Source organism: Diadema setosum, chromosome 17, assembly GCF_964275005.1.
Source record: "Diadema setosum chromosome 17, eeDiaSeto1, whole genome shotgun sequence".
NCBI lineage: Eukaryota > Metazoa > Echinodermata > Echinoidea > Diadematoida > Diadematidae > Diadema > Diadema setosum.
The window spans coordinates 31895474-31910233 of record NC_092701.1 but is presented as its reverse complement, the minus strand read 5'-3'; the positions used below and the strand labels follow the sequence as shown (position 1 = coordinate 31910233).

General features: G+C 41.6%; 1 protein-coding gene across 1 annotated transcript; it reads right to left on the bottom strand.

Annotated features, from left to right (window-relative positions):
- Positions 1–1065: 1065 nt before the first annotated feature.
- On the bottom strand, positions 1066–14461 carry LOC140240610 (craniofacial development protein 2-like). Its single transcript, XM_072320367.1, has 3 exons — positions 14428–14461; positions 1779–2919; positions 1066–1579 (listed from the first exon to the last, which is right to left on the bottom strand). Exons 1-3 carry the CDS (start codon positions 14459–14461, stop codon positions 1066–1068), a joined length of 1689 nt encoding a protein of 562 aa, XP_072176468.1.
- Positions 14462–14760: the final 299 nt, after the last annotated feature.

Below are 14760 nucleotides of genomic sequence, written 5' to 3'. Positions count from 1 at the left end.
TCCTTGAGCTCGTCGCCCATCCACCCGACCATGCATTATCGTATGCGCTAGTGTGCCTGGCCGTCGAGTGACATGTCCGAACCATTGCATCTTCCTTCTCTTCATTGTGTCCAGCAGTGGTTCATAATCCCCAACTTTCCCCCTGATCTCTTCCAGCACTGATGCATTGGTGCGGTGATCGTGCCAATGTATTCCGAGTAATCGACGGAAACATCTCATCTCGAAAGCGGCTATTTTCTTCTCTAGATTTTTGCTTAGCGTCCATGACTCGCATCCATATAGGGCTATCGAGGCCACCAGCGCCTTCATCAGCTTAATCATTGTTTTCTCTCTCACCTCTCTGCTTTTCCAGACATGGTTTAACTTGGCCAACTGGGCAGTCGCCATTGCCATTCGTGTCTTTATTTCTGTTGTTGAAGTGGCCTCCTCATTCATCATGGCGCCCAAGTATTTGAATTGGTGGACTTCCTCTAGCGCATGCCCGTCCACCCATATCTCCTGTGCTTCGTCATCTTGTTTATTCTGTTTTGAAGTTGTCATTATCTTACTTTTCTTATGACTAATTTCCATGCCGTATCGGCGGGCAGCAGTGTCTAGCCGCGTAGTCAGCTCTGCTAGCTCTTCCCTATTTCCAGCAACAGGGTCAATGTCATCAGCGAATCTCAGATTGCTGATTGGCCTTCCCGCGATTGCGACTGTGCCCTCAAAATCTTCGAGTGCTTCCATCATGATCTGTTCCAGAAAGAGGTTGAAGAGGGTTGGCGAGAGAATGCATCCCTGCCTGACACCAACATTGGTTTGGAACCATTCCAGAGTCCTACTGTCATACATCACTGCATTATTGGCATTTTCATACAGCGACTCACAAAGTTGGATCAGTTTTGGACTAATGTTATGTTTCCGCATTGTGTACCATAGTGCCTTCCTCCATACCCTGTCGAAGGCTTTCTTGAAGTCGACAAAGTTATGGTGTATTTTTTGCTGATGGTCTCTGAACTTTTCGCACAGAATGCGGCAGCTGCAGATCTGTTCCACAGTGCTCCTTCCAGCCCGGAAGCCAGCTTGCTATTCTGCGAGTACAGCTTCTATCTGTGGTTTCATCCGGTTCGCCAGGATCTTCAGCAACACTTTACTGGGATGGCTGATCAAGCTTATTGTTCTGTAGTTGCTACACTTCTTCAAATCGCCTTTTTTCGGAAGTGGCACTATAAGTGATTGTGTCCACTGCTTGGGCCATTCTCCAGTTCTCCAGATCAGGTTGCATAGTTTATGCAGCATATCCACAGCTTCTTCTTCTTCTTTTAACAGCTCTGCGGGTGTGTTATCTGCTCCCGGGGCTTTGCCACTCTTCAGTGATGCAACAGCCCTGACGACCTCGCTCCTCAAGATTTCGAGCTCTTCGTCTTCCACAATGCCCGGACCACCAGCCTCCAGCTCTCTGAGGACACTCTCATCCGTTTGGATTGGGTGGTTGTATAGTTGTTTGACATATTCTGTCCAACGTTCTTGGATCCTGTTTTCATCTATCAGCAGTGACCCATTAGCAGCTTCTATGGCAGGTGGCTTTTCTGTGTATCTCCTTGATTGTGTTAAAGACCTTTTTGCTGTTGTTATTTTCAAAAGCCTGCTGCATCTGTTGACACTTCTCCCTCAAGAAGTTATCTTTGGCCGTGCGAATCTCCTTCTTAACTTTTGCGTTGGCTTTCTGGTATTTCACTTTGCTGTTCTCATCCTGAAATTTTGTCCCTTTCAGTTTCCTTCTCTCATCACATGCTTACAGGATCTCCCTTGTCATCCAGGGTTGTTTCATGACCCGGCGTCTTCCCAGCACTTCTAGTGCTGTTTCATTTGTGACTTCAGTGAACTGATCCGCCATTTCTTGGACATCTTCGAGCTCCATGAGGGGGGCAAATCTATTGCTGATCTTCACAGCATATTCGTTCCTCTTTTCGGAGTCTGTCTTTAGCAGGTCAAGATTGTACTTCACACGCACCGCTCTTTGCTTCTTTATCATCCTCAGCTTCACCTTCATTGTCATCATCACCAAATTGTGGTCGCTGCCTATGTCACATCCAGGGAAAGCTCTAGTCTTGTTTGGTCTGATGCAGGTTTTGCATTTAGTCTCCACCAAGATGTAATCTATCTGGTTCCTTGTTCTACCATCTGGGGATGTCCATGTGATTCTTCTCGAATTCTTGTGATCCCCAAGTGTGTTGGCCACCGTCAGATTATTCAATTTACAGAACTCTAGTAGCCTCTCACATCTATCATTCGTCATTCCGTGAGCAAACTTTCCCACAGTACCGTGCCAGTCCTCATAGGAGTCAGTCCCTATCTTGGCATTCCAATCTCCTTGGATGATTTTTATGTCTTTCTTGGGGATTTTTCTGAGCATGCTGCCCAGAGTATCGTAGAAAGCATCAATTTCTTCATCTTTGCAATCGGAGGTTGGTGCATAGACTTGAATAATGGCTACATTTCTGGGAGAGGCTGCGATTTGTATTCTGATCATTCGGCTTGAAATGGGCTCACATTCCACAACCGCTTTCACTGTGTCTTTGTGGACAAGGAATCCCACTCCTTCCTCATGTTTCTTCTCCTTTCCGCTAAACCAAACTTTGTGTCCTTCTTCTGTGAGCATCTCGCCGCTTCCAGTCCACCTCATTTCAGCAATGCCCAGGACATTCCACTTATATTTGGTCATTTCATACTCCAGTTGCTCCAGTTTCCCATCTCCATTGAGAGTTCTGACGTTCCACGTCCCACATGAGAACTCCTCTTTCTGTAGCTTCAGCTTTGTTTCTTCACCAGTAGCATACTTTCCACCTCCACCCTGGCCGTGCGAGGCGCGGTCGTTGGTATCCCGGGCCCCGACCGATCCGGTATTGATCTGTTTCTCAACTTCTCGAGCGGGGGATCCTGGTGGTGCTCATCTCCTCTCCAGGTGTGAATAGTCAGTGACTCGCATGGGTATGACCTTTGACAGGTTTTGTTTTTAATCCTGCAGGGTGTCCACGCACCCTCCTCACCCGGTTACCTTGTACCCGAGTGGGGGACCGGTTTAGTCGCCGGCAGTCCGACCCGCGGCAGGCTGTACTGGGTTACGTGGTACCAGTAGCAGGGTCACTGACTCGAGTGGGTGAGTGAGTGTGACGCCTGGCCTGACAGCAGAAATGAAATGTTATTATCATTCTGATGACAATTCTCCCAATCGCATATAGCTCTCCGAATCTGAACGCATGTGGCGCTCTATTTTTTATTTTTTGTTTTTACCTTCAATTCTTTGAATATAAACTTCCGGTTATGAACGCGCGATGTTTAATGTACGCTTTTATGCCCATTGATCGCCGAAGTACTAGCTAGTATTCATAGATCGTATCAAATTCTGTCTTATTATCTCGCGAATAATAGAGTTATTTTCTAATTTGTAGCTTTACATTGATAAATGGGATTCTTCTGCGAAGCCGCCCAATGCTGGGCCAATAATGCTAAACAACGAAATTATGGAAAATATCCGTAGATGAAGGATGTGATGTGGGTGAGTTCCCAAAGTTTAGCGGAGAGTGTGGAAAAAACTGCTTTGCAGGAAAGACCACTTTGACCTGAAGTCAAACTCGCTTATTTGTTCGAGACACTTCCAGAAAGGAATGTACGATCAAAGATCCTGCACTACGTAGGATCTTTGGTACCATTTTCCAGAACCGCAAAACCGGAAGTGTACGTCCCAAAAGCGATCGATCAGATATCGGTATCGCGAGGTGATATTATACAGATATTGACTTACCAGAGGTGGAATATAACATTTGAGATCCTCGCGGGAAGTTATATTTTTGTCGAGGATTATTATATTTTTCCGAAGCGCGTAGCGCTGAGGAAAAATATAGTATTCCGAGACAAAAATATAACTTCCCAAGGGAAATTAAATGTTATATTCCTACCGAAGGAAAAAGTCAATATCTGTTATATTATATGACCTACAGTACAAGAAATAAACTGCTGTATAGGCCCTAAAGCAAAACGACTATAGGTCTAGAAACACTACTCCTTTTCGCAGTCATATTCATGAACGCGCGTACCGCATGACAACAGTGCGCTAGTGCCAGTGGTATTCAATCGAGCCACAAGTAACCTTTTGATACGTAGATCGAACTCCGATGGCTTTCACGTAGGCCTACCGGGAATTCGTTCTTCCGTGGAGTACGACCGTTGCCTGTTTATCACATACTAAGTAATTTCTAGAACAGTCGTTAATCAATCGTACGTAGGGCCTAGTTTCGTAGCGGTAGAGCCAGATTTTGTAATGAGAGATGTAAAAATTGTAGAAGACTAGACCAAATGCCGCTTTTGGTCTGGGTAAAGCAAGCTTGTTGACATAACATTTGTTTGTGGTGATGTATGAGAATGTGAACTTTCTGATAATGTAGGGCCTAATCTCTTCTGCCTGTGGTCACTGGTACAAGAGCTGTTTAGACTACGGACCTGGCCCTGGTCCAGGTCCTGCGCTAGTACAAAAGTAGCATAAAAACTTACTCAGTTCAGGCTCTGGTAATGTAATGGGAAATCCTTGGCTTTGGCTTTCCTGTCACGACTGTCTAACATTGATTGGAGTAGGAGGCTCTATAGCTATCAGGACAACAGTTCTTTCTCTCTCACAAGCGAAGGGCAGCTGCTCATCAAAGCTGCCATGCCAGTTTGACGAAAACAAATCAGTTGCAATTTCGTAATTCGCGCGCTTGCAGTGTAGCGTGTGTCAGTGTGATGCTCATTAATACCGCTAGCGCATTCTGTAAACGTAAGTGGTATGGTGCGTGTGGTCGGTCGACCGGTCACGATTACATTCGTAAGTATGTGTGTGTGTGTGCAAAGCGTCTCTGTGTATGTTGCGCGCATCATAACAATTGATTTTTGATTACGTCACCCCTCCAGATATAACGCCATTTGTTTAACGTAGTCGCTGTTATATTCCATGATTGTACGTAATTTACGTCATGTTATGAAATATAACGCTTCTCATCCTTGTGAACATGGTCACGTGACAGCATTTTGACCAATCACACATTGGTATCTATATAGGTCATATAATATAGCTTGATATCGGCTATATGCGATAGGGGGAACTGGTAATGTTGGCTGAAGATGTGACAAAGTATATTATGATTGTATGTATACATTTATGTTTATAAACAAATATATTGATTTTGTTCGAATGTCAATACGTATTTTACCTTTAAACATGCTGAGAAAAGCGTTTCTTGGAAAAGCATTTGGTTCTTGCCAGAAACACACACACACACACACACACACACACACACACATATACATACATGCACATACACACAAACAAACACACATTCTGATCTTTTTGTCTTCTTGGACAAACAAGTCACTAGGAGAAAACTCCCACCTATAACCTTTCAGAAATTCAGCTCTGGCCCATTTAACTAAAATGCTTTCCAAAGAGATTGAGGGCATGGAATGGTCTGCATTTACTTCTTCGATGGAAGATTATTTCAAGTTAAATTGGCATGCACGCACTAGAATGTGACCAAGGAATTCCATAGTGCTCATCTAAAATCAGGCCCATGAGATATATACAGGGTCAATGTCTTTCATAATATGCTATTTTTTAAGTAGGGATTACGTCAGTAGGCCAATGTGCTCACAATTATTGATGAAGTGGAGAAATAGTGATATAGATTGGGCAAGGACTTAGACGTAGGCCTACTCATCAGTACACAATCCTCGTCCCAGGCACACCATGGATTATAGACCACGTGACTACACGTATTTCAATTCCCCCGCATATTTTCAGAGCATGAGGCTATCAAAACTCAAATTGAACTCAAAGTCACTTTCTGAATCCAGATTTGATGAATAGAATATGTATATCATAATTATCATACATAATGTATTGGTAATAAAGACCACGAACTGTAAAGACCTCGAATTATTAATCCTGAGGTCCCGTGGTTCAAGTCCCCCGGTTAGCACTTTATCCTCATTGTGTATAGTCCTTTGGAGGGGATTACAATTCCGCGGTGTCGTGCTTTTTTTGCCTGTTCATATGGCTGTGTGTGTAAGTGTGTATGGGCGTGCGCGTATGAGTGAGTGCAGGGAGGTGATACATCCCTCGTGAGTGTGAAAGTATGAGCAGCGCGTTCATCCGGGCACATTCGGTCGGTGGGATTGGGGGGGGGGGGGGCACGAGGGAGACGTAGATCGCTGTCGAAGCACACGCTGTAAACATCTATTTCCGGTTGAAGGGCTTGACATGATGTTTGCGTTAATGTATTTATGTCTCTGTCACTCCAAGCTGCTCAACGCCACATACCCCAATGTGCCTGTACCCCGCCCTCGCTCCCTCTCCCCTCCAGTTAGGTAGCCCCGTACACTTTCAGGAGCAGCAGAACTCAAAATAATAGCATTATCCTTTGGAGCTGCTGCTGCTACGAGCATTATCTGCTATTGGACACTTGAGCACTTGTTTGTCTGTGTACATACATTGTAAGCGTGGATTGTATGGGCGCGTGTGTGTATGCGTGTGTGTGTGTGTGTGTGCGTGTGCGTGTGTGTTTGCGTGTGTGTATGTGTGTTTGTGTGCGTGTGTGTTTAAGCATACATTAATTTTATTCAGATACTTTTTTCCTTCACACCTTGCGAAATACTGCCTTGCCGTCACTCTAGAATAGCATTCGATCAAGGCTGCTTCCATCATAGTTTTTAGTGGGTTGTCAAAAACGCTAATGACAGGTTAACCAGGAGATCAGATTAGAATTAGATAACAAAACAGACATTGGAGCGCATCACAGAGCAATTTGCTTAACGTTTACATACCTTGACCTTATTGTGATTATTATACAAGGCAGTGAAAAGACGCGATGGTCCGTAATGGATTGTAAATCAAAGTTTAACAGATTTATCCTTTACTGAGTGTGAGATCATTTCGTAGAAAAAAATCTGTTTCATCACTGCAATTTGCAAACTCTATACCTCTATTTTCACGCCACTTTTTGCTTTTGTCTTTTGTGTTCAGCAAAATGTTTTAATTCATGCATCCACAGTCAAGAACAAGAACTCAGATTCAAGTCCATGAGACGTAGAATTGTGATTTCTCGTTTGAACTGGCGCGCGTTTCTGTCCAACAAAAATAAAAAAAAATTGTGTACCATTGTCTAAATGACATTCTCCTTTTTACAAGAAGACTTCATGTTGAAGAAGAACCGTGCATAATCCATTGTATTCATGGTGTGTCGGTATCATTATTTTGAAACCCTGGGACATGTTCCCCATGTCAAGCGAGCTCTCGTACTGTTGTGAGGCGTTAAGCGGAGCAATTAACGACCAGATCAGCGAGGCGTGCCCATCGCATTTGTGTGTAAATGTTACCAAAAAGGAGTCCCAATCCATTATGGGACCACGGACCGCAGGAAAAAACAAACAAACAAAAACATGCATTATAGTTCTGAAGAGTGAGGTGTGGTAATCGGGGCGTGGCGGATCGCTTCATGAGGCGCTTCGCTCTTCTTGTTCATGTTGTTGTCTTGTTTTATTCGTTTTTTTATTTCGTTTTCCCCCTTTTATTACGCGACCTTTCTTTCGTATTCTACTGGTTCAAGAAGGACTCCGTTTCATCCTACGGGAGGCGAAACAGTAAACCACGCTGAACTAAATTGCAGAAACCAAGCTTGGTGCATTTCACGTCCCTGGTGTTTCGGTATCCCCTATCCTGAAATCTAGTGCATGCTCCCTGTTTCTAGAGAGCTTACATACTGTTGTGAAGAGCTAATGACCCATCTATCATGATAGTGTTATCCGTTTTTGTTTTTGTTTTTGCTTTTTTTGGCTAGTGATTGTATTTAAATGTTTTTAAATGTTCAGTTAGAAACTGTAATTCTGCAATGTTTCATGTGCTGTGTTTTAAAGGGCCCCGATGAAAACCAGCTAATGTTGACTCGGGCAACCCTTCTTAAAGATGCGAAATAGATGAAAAGGATCTTTCTCTCCCCCCTTCTTCTTTCTTCCACTCTGCTCCCCTTGTTTTCTTTCTAACCTCTCCCTATCTCTTTATCCTATAACTTCTTTCCATTCTCTCCCCTTTCTCTCTCCTTGTATACCTACCCTTACCCTTCAACCCGCTATCTTCTCTCCTTATATCCCCCTTACCCTTCTTGCTCGCTATCTCTTTCCTCGTGTCCCTTATCTCTTTCTCTTGAGCTCTATCTCTCCCCCCTCCCCCATCCCTTGTCGTTATATGCCCGCCGTCTCTTATCTTCCTTTCACCATTTGATGCCACTGAACCTGGATAAAGATTATGTGTTGGATGGGGCCTACAGCACATGATAGCTGAACAGGAATTAAAAGTCCTTCTACGTATGGAAACACATGTCACTGCATGTATGCGAATTCCGACTCGATTGGCTGATTATGGAATTAGTGGTCATTACATAGGATACTACTTTGCTTTGTATTGGGTACCTATAGTGTTGGTTCGATGGGATATATGGGATTAAAAAAATGCAAATCCATTATTGTGCGTCTCTTTGACATAATTTGTGGAAGTTTTTGCAGAAATGATGAACAATGGACAAGTATATGATGTGAATAATACTTTATCAATATCAATTGATATTATATTATTAACAATATCAAAGTAATTTGACGGATATTCCAAGCAACCGACATCCGTAAGGCCTTGCAATAGTCATGCCAATGAATAAACGTCCTCATCCATAGTTTTATAGATGATATGGAAAGCTAAGAGAAAAATCCTTTAAAAAAGGAAGTGACAGGAACGTGTAACGTTTTTATTTTGCAGAGAGAAATAGCAAAAATTAACATTAGGATTTGTTTCTCAACACTTTAGGTTCTCTTACCCATATCTTGGTAACACCATCTACCTAGCTGGAATAGTAATGTAATCATTTTGGGAGTCAACGAAGATCATGTGTTCATTCACCCATATCATGACTGAATTGAAACGAGGAGAATTCCTACAAAATCATTTGCTTGATTGTATATAATTCATGCTATACACGAAAAAAAAAAGAAAGAAAGAAGATAACTGTGTATTCGATATTGTCATGAAATGCACGAGAAGTTTCAATGGTCAGTCACGAGCAAGGAGTTGGTTGTCATGTACTGAAATTAAGAGGGCGCTGTTTACGTTTACCGTCAAGTCAGGTTGACCAACCGACATTGCATCGCATCTTCAAACCCTGTTCGCAGGAGTATCGTCGAAGGCGCCAGTGTCCATCATAAAGACATTACAGCTTAGTAAATAACAATCTCGTCAACAAACCACAAACCTCTTCGCAATGATGGAGATACGAGATAAATCAATAGTGCGTGTGAGCGGAGTATACTGCTTTCACGTTATTGAATGCCAAATGTGACAAGGGTGCGTATTCCAAGATAACCGAAAGTTAAACTGCGCATCTGAATAAAGGGCGGTAAAACCTCTCTCGCAGCTGATTGGAAAGATCTGTTGATTATTGCTTCTCGACTCTACGTGCCATCAAAAGTAAACTAATCATATTACAGTGGGTAACGACAATGACACTCACACTAATATTGGCAATAAAAATACCTTTGACAATGAATACTATTATACTTCACAAGAGCTTGGCATAATCACATTCAGACCTGTTCTGTTTAATTTGTTTGATATACCATCTCTTTATATTATTTTACGTTTTACCCTTACACCAATCGGAAGATTAGAACTGCTTGGTATCCACATTTAAGACACATTTCAAAGGATTGTTCAATAGAGATATAAAGAGATAATTAGAGAATGAAAGAGAAAAGAGATGAGATGGAAAGAAAGAGGGTGTGAGGGAGTGAATTAACTTCCTACAGACTCGAATCTTGAACCTCAAGATTTAGTGTCAGTGACATTATCCACATAGCTGCGACAACTCAGAATCCAGTAGAATAGTCTCAGTTGGTATTTCTTTTACAATCTCAAACAATTATTCGTCATGCATGAAATTTTATGCATGAAAAAAATGTTGATGCATGGATTCCAATAAAATGACATGTTTGTTTCCTCCTTTGCATCACATTCTTTCTTCAATAATTTATCCATGTTACTAGCTTCCAAAGTTTTTGTCATACTCAGAAATATTTGTAGTCCCTTGAATCTAAGTAGCATAACTTTCTTTTATAGGGAATGCTCGTTGCTCGAGCTATTTTCGGGATTGTTTCAAAATCGTTTCCATGTTTGTTTATTAGCCTTATTTTTGTAGTTAGAAATCAAGATAGAATAAGTTTGGCGATTTCGGCACATCAAACTAAATAATAATCATCAGCAGCCAAGGCAAAACATACTGGGTAATCTCTTATAATTATTCGAAGGTGAAGTCTGGAAGTGGCACACACGGCCACCTACTCAGTAAAAATCCACAAATAGACAGATTTGGATAGTCCCACTGAGTAACAAGGGAAAAAAGAAAAGGAAGAGAGGAAAAACTCTCCTACCAGTCGTCTGCCTGCCCGAGGTACAGCTGCTTCATTACAGCAATAACTCCATCCGTGAATGCTCCACCGAGCATGTCGAGTGTATACTTGTCCCCGCGAGATTTGGCCGAGAGAAGCGATCTGTTTTTAGAAGGGTCAGCAATATCGGAAGCTCGGAATAGAATAGTCTGCTAGAATAAAAGGGGGATCCAATGCATCTTGCGGTATGCTTGTGTTGTTTTCTAAACCATTTCCTGATTTTCTAAAAACTTCATTTTCGCCTCCCCGCAGTAAACGCACTCGCGCCAGTTTGTTTTTGCATCCAACTGAAGTTCAGCCATCACTAACACATGCCGCGACGCCACCTTCGCGTTTAAAATGTAATCATCGCTGTATGACGTACCTCGTCGATCTATTTTGGGTCTGGCTTACGGCATCCGAAAGGACGGGTAGTCGTTGGCTGTTTTTTAAAGCAGCAGTGTATCAGGGGTTATGGCCCTTTTTAGCAAGTGTTTTCACTTTTCTTTTCTGTACAACAACACCATCACCATTATCAGCGCATGCATAGGTTTTGATGAAATTACTTGTTAAGACGTTCATTAAATGCTTTCGTCCCCTACCCAACCCCCCCCCCCAATGGTCATGGTTTATCTCCCAGAAAGTGAATTTTTACCCCCTTTTCAATTTGTAATTAAGAAAATATTGCTTTTCTTAACCCCCTGACAGGCAATCATTGCCTACTTATCAAACCGCTGCAATGGCCTGATGCTAACATCACAGGATAAGTGCATCGATTTCAAATAAAACACCTCAGTATTTCCTTTAATAGGTCGATGGGAGATTTGCAAAATGAGGCTATCAAAGTGAATGGAGGGCCATTGCGCCGTGGTGTTAACAACGTTGTCCCCTCCCCCCCCCCCCCACACACACACTTTTTGGGTTTTTTGTTGTTGTTTTTTTTTAAGCGATTAGGTGACTATCTATCTTGTGCATTGCTTAGAGGGATACATGTTTCGTTTCTTATCAAGAACACTCTGTGATCTTTGGCGAAATGAGCGTTTGCACAGTGGAGTAAAATGGAAAAGTGAATAAAAAGGGAAAAGGATATTTTCACTTTTTCGTCTGTTTTTGCGTGCACGAGCGTAGACGTGTATGATTTTTTTTTGACCATCTCCCTATATACAGTTAGTTTGATAGTTTTAAAGCTGAACATTAATCTAGTTCTTTCTCCTCTTTTTTCCTAGAAATTACACATATGTAGCTTTGCTGTGTTTTCTCTTGTTTATTTCTTCTCTTGGATGTATATTTTGGTACGAGTAGAAAGACGAACTGAACAATACAAAATCTGTCGATATGTGTCAGTTTTTAAAGAACCGTAAGAGCTGATTTTGATAAGAAAGGTACGCGAGTATTAAAGGCATGATGCAGCTTAAGATTCTGCAGACGTAAGCTCCTAGTTTCACCTAGCGTTCGATGACAGTATGACCTGTGAATCACCTCAACGACATCTGAAGGTCGTTTTACAGTTCAGTATAATATCAGAAACAGAGATTGACATATAGCCTTAACGCGTCACCCACCTGCCGCTATGTCCCAAAGGACACGCCCCTCCTCACTCCCCTCCCCTAAACCACCCTAAATCCTCCATCTTAATGAGTTGTGCCTATACTCTATGGCCTTATTTATAGTCAAGAGGGCATGACTGTTTGACAGTTCCACTTTACTAGTGACATTGTTAGCTCGTTGATCACTGGGCATGGCTGAAATTGCCAAAATTCAGCCGCGGAACAACGCCTTCTGATGGCCCACTTGAGTTACATATTTATTTTCTTTTTTGTTAATGTCACCCAAGGTCTTTTTATCTGACCTTAACTGGTGAGGCGATAGCTTGTATGTGTTTAATTCAGCCAACCGCATCCAATCACCTAAACATGAGAAAGCTATACAGCTATTGCATAATGGCATGCCAATCACTATCCAGACCTTTGGTAAGGAAACAAAGAAAAAAAAAATCGAAAGCAGAAAGAGGTTGGCGATCTTTAACAGCATGTCTTCGCTTCACAAAGCCTGGGGTCGTTTAGAGTATCAGGCTTTAATGACACACACAAAAAAAGGAAGAAAATCACGTTCCTGTTGCCGAAACCAGAAAGGCCAGAAAGAAATATTCAAAAAGAAAGAAGGGGAAAAAACTTTCAAGGTCTCAGATCTCTAACAAGCTCTAGAATTGACACAATGGAAATGCTTGATGTCTTTGTCTTTGTCTTCCTTTCTATAGACGTTCTATTTATATTGTTTATATGTATGTGATCAGTTATATGAAAGTGTGTGTCTGTATGTCTGTTTGAGTATTATGTGTGTGCATCTTTCGTATTTCATTTTAAACCTGAATGAATATCATTCTTCGACGGTTTGTTCAAGACTTGAAAAACTCTTCAGCCTGGATACCCGCGCAAAAGTTGCATCTGTCCTTGTATCAGTTGAGAATTAACTGAATCTGCAGTTGAGAAAATAAGAGTTGGAGGGTGAGGGTAGAACGGAATCTCGTTTGAGAGCAACGTAAAGTTTGTTGGTTTGTTTGTTTGGTTGGTTTCAGATACTTTAGATACCTACCTAGACACACTCCGACAGTGTATGGGCTACTCAAATGACAATGAACAAAGTTGCGATGAACATCATCTTAAGTGCACCACTACTGATTGACCAATCAGTGCGATTTATGTTGTTAATTATCAGCTGGTCACATGACAGAAAGCATTAGTAACTATGTAACCATACGTGTTGTAAACAGTTTCCAAATAAGACATTTATTTGTTTATCTATCTTTGTACTTATTCATCTATTTTTGTAATTACAAATAATCACATGCAATCGTAACCCAAATGATATGACTCGGGCTTCACGTTATAATTCTCAAATATAGCAAAAATTAGTCTTGTAATCGTTTGATATTGTTTTAGATCCTCAATGAACTCTTTAAGAATCGTCTGCCATATTAACATCTTCAGTAGATATCTTCGTCTATCTTCAGTAGATTGTAAAAACATTCATTGTATAATCATAAAACTCATGGTAAGAGAAGCATTTGGGCTTGATTCAGTGAGTGAATCTTTGACAAGCTTTACATCTGACACATGACATGACATTCACAAATTTCAACACGTCAAATGAGTATTTTACATAAGTCAGTATATCTAACATTACGTCCGCAATACATAAAAGAAAAAGTAAACATACTCAGTTAATGTATCAGACCTGGCTGAAATACTGTGCGTGTGTTTAGTTTTCTACCACTCTGGTCCGCTACCTGTACCTGGTGAGCGGAGGGCCGGGGGTGGGGAGGTGGGGAGGGGGGCGCACGGCGAGACTCTGCTTCACTGCACCCCAAGATCTGTGGACGGCTGCATTATTAATCGCGCAATTAGGAGGTAATTAAGTTTGGCAACGTTCCGAAACCGTGCTTTTCCGGTGATTGGTCAGCCAATTTTGTTGACAATATTTATCTTTTCTCCCTCTCTTTCCCTTTCTCTCTTTATTTTTTTCTCTCTCTATCCCTCGTTCGCTCTCGATGATCATCTTATTCCCTTCCAATATATCACATTCGCTTACTGTTATTGTTACTGATCCCCAGACAGAAAACAGTTTCAAATCAAAAAGTATTGCTCTTTACTTCAGTATTTTCCCGTGACAATGCATCATATTCACCAGTCCTTACGCGACGAAAAAGCTGTTGAGACAAAATCAACGTCTGTGTACTGCTGCTACGTTGCTCCCAAAGTTAAGTGCATACAAATGTCGGTTTTCTCTGTGCAGATATTTCCGGGGAATCAGTCTATTCTGGACGATAAAATCAACCTGAGTAAATTTAGATTATTATTGGTTCCTCGAGTTTGATGCTTCTTCCCCATTTTCTCTCTGCACAATGCATGATAATTTGTGATTTTTGTTTTCCCTAAAAATCTTCTCTCTTACCTTCGCGTCTAGGAGACGTGATATTTCCGTCCATTGCGTCCATGTTCTTGATCTCTTAATATATGGTTAAATCGTCTCCATGCCTTTTCAAACAAACAAACAATCAAACAAGCAAACAAACAAACAAACAAACGAACAAACCACAGAAATTTGTATATACTTTATTACATTCATTATCTTATTTTTATCATCACCTTTGTGTCGAAGCAAAGAATAATTTCACAGAAAGCAGAGAAAACATAGGATGTCACTCTTTTACAATGAAAGCATAACGGCATTGAACGTGTTTAAGCCTCATCCTTCCTGCGTATCGAAGAATGGAGGTATGACCGT

Bases quoted from the DNA above. Each gene is read 5' to 3' on its own strand.
- LOC140240610 (XM_072320367.1), bottom strand. From the start codon at position 14,461: ATGGACGGAAATATCACGTCTCCTAGACGCGAAG. The intron at 2,920-14,427 runs GTAAGAGAGAAG...GAGCACCACCAG, and splicing joins CACGTCTCCTAGACGCGAAG to GATCCCCCGCTCGAGAAGTT. The intron at 1,580-1,778 runs GTAAGCATGTGA...AACACAATCAAG, and splicing joins TGGATGACAAGGGAGATCCT to GAGATACACAGAAAAGCCAC.